Genomic DNA, 7,461 nt, shown 5'->3' with positions numbered 1-7,461 from the left:
GCACCTGATTGGTGTATTTAAATTGAGAACTAATGACAGAAAGAGAGGACATGATAAGGGCGAAGGCTGTATTTGGTAGGAGTGAAAGAGACAGATAGACACTTCTCGGATACTTACTGATAACGTAACGTGTTAACGGTGAACGCCCGGCAAGTTGGATTTGTATGTGATGTTTTAGTGTTCACTGTACTGAGAATTGGTTCGTGTATTTATTTTAATGAAAGATGTTGAGATGTTTTTTTGCGATCGTCTTTAATATTACGACTTATTTTAGATACATACTAATGTAACTTTATTTATAACTTCATTTAAGAAATAGTGTTAAATAACCTTTTCAATCAAACTTCTTCAAAATATTCCCCAAATCTATTAATTTTATAAGAGTGAAACTTATTTCAACTTATATGGATAAACTTGTCATTGGTCATTGTAGACAGAAAATATTGACTAAACAATCAAATATAAAAAAAATGTAATTGAACATGAAAAAAAAGTAAAATCTCGTTATTAGTCTGGTTATGTTTGTTAATTATACTTAAATGGTATAAACAAACAATTACATCGATCACATTTTTATATTTCATTCAACAGCCAATACGCAGCGGGAGCACAATCCGCTTAAGATCGAAGCGATCAAATTGAATCCACGTAAACATCTTCAAGAAAAACTCAACGATCCCCACTACTTACGCTACTTTAGAAGCTTTTTTTAAAAACGACCGTCCCAAAATATCGCTGTCTCTTTCCTTCTTATAGACCCATAGCGAAAAGTGTATAATTTCTGTCTCTCTCGGAGGCTTAGCGCTCGTCAAGCAGGCGGGCAATTCATCACCTAAAGTTTATTCGTTTGAGGAACGCTTTGCGGTAAGACGAGTTCGGACGCGCTGTGAAATATTCAAAATTTAATGTGTTCGAAATAAAATAAAAAATGGAATCGAAATTTAAAAATTTCAAAAATTCCCTATCTGTACAAGATTGTGAAAAAACAAACTTGACTTTAACGACCCCGTTCTCAATCAACGATATATTGACGAAGGAAAACGAAACGAAGTGCAATTTTGAAAATGGAATATTTTGTTCGAGTGGTTTTGGCGGGAAGGCGAATTTTATAAACAAACCGGCCAGCTACAAAGAGGATGATTATCAGAAAAAGGAGGTTGTAGAAAAAAGTATAAAATACTACGATGATTGCAATTTTCGTGATTATGCAGATGATGGAGCTTTGGATATGTCGAGGAAGAACAGCTTTCCAGTCACAGAACTATCGGGTAAGCTTTGTTATTAAATATTATTACTACATTATAATCATTAACAATATTGACATATTGTTTAATAAAAACTGAGGTATATTTTTTAATTGTTTATTATCATAAATAATACTTAATAGATTGTCTTGTGTGGTATGTGTGTTCAGTTATTATACTGAATAAATATTTAGGAATTTAAAGATTAACCTTTTTATTTATTTATTCAAGGCTCATCAATGCAAGGTGCACAGCAAACTATCTCTAAACTATCTGTAACTGGGACAATTAATCAAATATACACATATACATAGTTTTACAATTAGTCACATTTAAATATTATTTTACAATACAGTTAACAAATTTTCAAATTGTCATATTTTAAAATCATATTAGAAAAATAAAATTATTCTAGATTTGGTAATCACACTTTGGTAAGCTTCTTAATTTAACGATTTCAAACAATGATTTAAAAAAAAAATATGAAAAATATAACAAGCTAGCTGTGCCCGCGACTTCGTCCGCGTGGAATTTAACAAATAAGTTATTATTTAAAATAAATAAATTTGTAAAATAAAAGTAGCCTAAGTTACTCATTATTACATCAGATATCTGTCAGTGAAAATACTGTCAAAATCAGTCCAGCCGTTTCAGAGATTAGCCGGAACAAATACGCAAACAAACAGACAGAAAAAAATTGTAAAAATGTAATTTTGGTGTATGTAGGTACAGTGTATACATCCATGTATACATGGTACACGTGCCTTTAGTAAAAAGCAGTTATTTAATATTACAAACAGACACTCCAATTTTATTTATTTGTATAAATAGATATTACAGAAAACATCAAAAGTGCAACAAGATTAATAAATGACAATTTCAGTTACTTCATCACGATAACCTTGTAAGAAGTTTTTCGTAGGTATATTTATAGGTACTAACCAGTGGTCGCCCAGTGGTCGAAATTCGACAATAATTAATTTAAATTATAAGTTTGGACATTATTAAGGTTTTATTGTCAAAAACTACTTCTATAATAATAATAAAAAAAGAGTATATATGCGTGTGAGTGTCATGTTTAGGTACCTACAATCTACATGCTAGTGTCTGTAATGTAATTTCGCAATTTTCGTAAAAAGGGGCATGAAATTTTTGCTTTATATTTTAATATATAGATTAGTTATATTTTTGTTGCTAATATTTTTTGTTCAGACAAATTATCTAATGATAAAATAATAAATTAATAGTAAATAAAAATAAACAGAATATAGAATGTATACAAATTTATAATAATTGCTAATTTTCTAACACTAACGAATATTTAAAGCGTATTATTTACACTATTTATTTATTTATTAATATTGTTTATTTAACGATTTTATTTGTTCTTATTACATTTACTAAAATCAAGTAAGATTTTATGTCGTTAATTCAATATATTTTTTATTTTATTATGTTACCTATTATCTATTGTTACCTACATGGTAACAATAGATAAAGATTGTTACCACTGATTCTAACAATAGTAGGTAATAAGTATTATGTTTATATTTGGATCTTAAATATGGTTGTTAGACAAAATATAGTTTAATAAGCACTTGAGACATTACCGGTCTGATTTATCCTTAAAGTTTCTATCCAAATATTCCGACATCCGAATCGTGTAGTCCACACGACCACATATTTGCTTGTTTAAAGATGCTAAAAAAATAAATAAAACGAAACCAGCTGTCATCGTTAGATAACACGAATCTAGTTTGGATTTAACTATCTTTAAATTGGAACCAGAATTCTGCCTTCCTTTATCTTTTTGGCCTTTTTCAGTTTAGTGTTTTTATTAGTTATAACTTTTAATATCTTAATAAAGGTCGTTATCGAATGCATATTTTTTGGTAATTGTGTATTACGTTAGTAACTTTTATTTAACATATAAATATTTAATGGTTAACATCTCACCAACTATAAAATGAAACCATTCTTATTTATAATATTAGTATGTATAACTAAGCCTTAAAAAATGTAAATTAATTGTTTAATTAATATCTGGAGCTTAGAAGCAAAAAGATACCTATATCATTTACAAGTAGAGCAAAAATAATAACCAAGAACTTTGTGATATGAATGTTCACCGAACATACATATAGGTATATACATATTATTTATCTATTGGTAACAATACTAAACAAATAGGTATATACAACCTAGAAAAGCGGACGATAATAATAAGAAACGTAAAAAATAAAATTAAGATTTGCCAGTAGGTACCTAATATAAACTTCATAAACCACGTAATGATTATGGCAAGAGATGCATACCTAATGTTTGAAAGTGCATTATTGTGTAATAGAATGCTATAATCAAACAAAAGAAATCATTAATTTTTAACCGTATTATAAAAGGAGGAGTTCCTCAATTCACTGAACGAAGTGTGTTATCAAAAAACATTTTATTGGTTTTAGTTTTATAGAATGCCGGCGCATGTTCTGTGATCCAATTTAACTTTGATCGAGATCTGACGAGTGCTTTCTGAGCTATCTCTCATAGTGTGTAGGTACTTAATTGACTATTTTTTTAAAGCAACTTCCCAAAAAAGGTAGACTTTAATTTTATCATTAAAATTTAAATTAATCGAAATTTAACGACTTCTCTTTGAGTAATCTTTGACAATAATTTACTTGACTATTTTTCCGTCTACTTATTTTGTTTTAGTTGTCGGTGAATAATATCCAAGAGAGATTCAAAAAATTCACCTGTCATTTGTTCACGAAGTAATGGCGAATTAAACTATATCAAAGCACCTTTTATAACAATGGAATCTAATGGTGTCACTTTGCGATATCTCCTTGCACTTGTTATAATCCATTACTGTAAGTGATTCTTTAACCAAAAGTGAATTTCGCAAAAATAATTAGGTACATGTAATTGTAGTTTCATTTCATCGATTTATAAAATGGGTGACATTATTAAAAATGAAATGAGTCCGACATTATATTTCACATTTTTCAGTACATAATATTAGTAATTGTAAAGTCAAATATAGTTCTTGTTAGCAGATATATTATTAAGCATAAAAATAGGTAGAAATATAAATAAATACACATAAAAGATGTTTTATATTCAAGTGGAATATTTATTTTGCTATTTTGAAAAGCAATTGTAAATCTCTATCCCATGAGATTTTCAGCTATTACGATATGTACTAAATTTGACCGCGATCAGTCAAATTATTATAAAAGAAAGTCTAATAAACTTTAATTACCATCTTTACAAACCATCATTTAAAAGTAAAATACGGACTAATAACTTTATTTTTAATTATAAAAACTTGTTCTAAATTTAAATTTTCAAGTGACAATACATAATAATAACTCGGTCGTGTCATTCGACTATTCATTTTTACAATATTACAAAAAAAAGAAAGAACTTGTTCCAAATTCAAATCGTCAACAGACAATACATGATAATGGGTCGGTCACACTGGTGTCATTTGGCGACGTCCCTCCATTCACTACAACTCCTCATCAGTGTAAGTGACGCTTAAATGCTAAGCGTTGCGCACTATTAAGTAATTACTAGTTAGTGACACGTGTCTCGTGTATTAACTCCAAAATTGTGTTCTATTGTTTAAATATCGATTTTCTTACTACTTTTTTTTAATGGGTGTCAAGCTAAGACTGGCAAAATGTTATAGAATCATTATATAAAGATATTTAAAAAAAAACTATTAACGCTTTATAGCTATTTTGTTACCTTTATGATTGTCAAGTTAATAGTTGCTGAAAATTCTAAAATTAAATAAAAGTAAAAAAAAACTTAAATTGTTTTTATATGATACGAACAACGGTTTTTATTATGATTATTAACATAAATATCACTAAATATTTTGTAAAAGAATTTAAATGAAAATCAAAAGTCATTACAAACTAAACTCGTTAATTTGAACTGAACGAATTTTAATTTGTTTTTGGTAGATTCCCTCAAATATATCACAATATTAAGACATTTACAAAACATTTGGTTCGACCATAAATATCAAAAGCTGTAACAAAAGGCACGCAAAAATACTGTTAGTTTGTTCGTATTTTCTCTAATGCCAACAATTTGCGTAATGGATCCATTGTGGAGGTGTCTTTATACGCCAATGGCGTGACACAATAATTGTGTGTTAGATTCTTTCACTTCTGTGAACGCGACATAATATTTTTTTAAATAAGCGTATATTTGAATGACAAATGTGACATTGTAATGAATAATACAAACACAAACGAGTCTTATAACAGATAGTGCTATTAATACACATATAATTTTAAAAATCAGAGTATTTTATATATGTGCTTTGTTTTAAAAATAATATCTGATGTATTGTTTCATAAGCTGATAGTAGGTATATTGTATCTAAATAAGATAAATATTACTCAATTAAGCCCCTTTCTTCATTTGTAATACTCTACATGTACACGTAAATAATCCGTGTTTATCCACAGTAAATTAATAAATTAATTGTCATATTAGTATTAACAAAAATAATTCAGGTCATTCATCAAGCAAATCTTTATATACAACAATATAACACTCAATGCTTGTTCCAGATGACTATGACTCAAGATCGTCAAATACGGGCTCTCCGGGACGTCGGGCGAACTCTTCTCCCAACTCAGAAATTAGCTACAAACCTTTCAACCTCCACTATGACAGGAAGTGCTCCACCCCGCCACCCGACCATCGTATCATGCACTCCCCAAACTACACACCCATCGAATACTCACAGAACAACGGCAGAAAGAAGCGATCTAGAGCCGCCTTCTCCCACGCACAAGTCTACGAATTAGAACGACGTTTCAGCCAACAGAGATACCTATCTGGTCCAGAAAGGGCAGACTTAGCTGTAAGTCTCAAGCTTACTGAGACGCAAGTCAAAATATGGTTTCAGAATCGACGGTATAAAACGAAGCGAAAACAATTACAAATGCAGGAAAGTGGTATGCTGGCTGCGGCCGCTGCGGCTGCGAATCACGCGAGAAAAGTTGCAGTCAAAGTCCTAGTCAATAACAATGGGCAGCCAAGTTTACCAGATTTAAAGTACCAGGCGCCCATAATCGGTAAGGCTTTAAACCCAGCGCTGTTCACGCCACCGAATCTTCTAGAAGGCTCGCCGATATTGAAGCACTTTGCTGGTGTTTACGGAGTCGATTTCGCCAAGAATCCAGAATACAAAGCGCTTTTACAGGAATCGTACAATCAAGCGGTGTTACAATCTCTATACGGTCCGCATTTAGGGGTCAATTATCCGAATATCCCATTATCTTATATGTATTATCCCGGTCATCCCGCTTTTGGTATGCCGATCCCTTGTGAGACGGATAGGGGTCATGAAACATGTGTTGATAGTAAGGAGTTTGGTGAGAGTTCGATGAAGGATGATAGACTTACCGATAAGGGTAAAGCCCTAGTCGATGTGAATGAAAATAGCAATGAAAGTATGGCTAGCAATATCGAAATAGAGAATTGACTTCACTGCCCATATCTGACGAAATTTGATATAAAAAAACAAGTGAAGAATGAGAAAACAAAATATCGTTCTAGTACTTAACAAAAGCACTTGATATTTCCGTTATTGATTAGAATAAAATTTGTTTCAGTTATTAAAATAATTATTTGAAATTGGAATAAAATGAAATATTTTTCGTTACAAAACTGTTAACTCAAAGTTATAATTTTATATAGATGCAGCACTTGCATAAAACACAAAATAACCAAAGATGTATAAAACAAACCAAAGATTGTAAAAGAAACCAAAGAGTTTTATTAAGATTACTTTTAGTGTTATTGTTAATTTTAATTAATTGTAAATAATGTTTTATCGTTTCTAAGATGTTACTTGTAGCTGTCACTTTGTAAATAGTACAAATATAGTAGATACCAAAGTTTAATAAAGGCAATGTCGTTAATTATTTCATGTTTTCTTTTAAATATCCTCTTTATTTGTTAATTTAAAAACCCAATATTATACTCACCCTAACACAATCAGTAAATAAAAAATATTAACGTCGTAGTTACACTAAATTATAAATTAATTCGTTTGATGTAATGACTTTATTAGTTTCACAAGAGTACGGAATATTTCAGTAATGTCATGGTAAATGGAGAAGCTTTTATAAAAAATAATAACTCTATTGTATATTATTACTAATTGACCCCGCAAAAGTTGTTTTGCCAT

The 7,461-nt window shown here is 30.0% G+C and overlaps 1 protein-coding gene across 1 annotated transcript; it reads left to right on the top strand.

Annotated features, from left to right (window-relative positions):
• Positions 1 to 844: 844 nt before the first annotated feature.
• On the top strand, positions 845 to 7,195 carry LOC123665182 (homeobox protein bagpipe). The gene is made up of 2 exons (XM_045599527.1): positions 845 to 1,268; positions 5,834 to 7,195. The coding sequence occupies exons 1-2, from the start codon at positions 929 to 931 to the stop codon at positions 6,751 to 6,753; spliced, it is 1,260 nt and encodes a 419-aa protein (XP_045455483.1). The 5' UTR covers positions 845 to 928; the 3' UTR covers positions 6,754 to 7,195.
• Positions 7,196 to 7,461: the final 266 nt, after the last annotated feature.

Source organism: Melitaea cinxia, chromosome 23 (assembly GCF_905220565.1).
Source record: "Melitaea cinxia chromosome 23, ilMelCinx1.1, whole genome shotgun sequence".
Lineage (NCBI taxonomy): Eukaryota > Metazoa > Arthropoda > Insecta > Lepidoptera > Nymphalidae > Melitaea > Melitaea cinxia.
The sequence above is the reverse complement of the archived record's forward strand: the minus strand, read 5'-3'. Positions and strand labels throughout refer to the sequence as shown.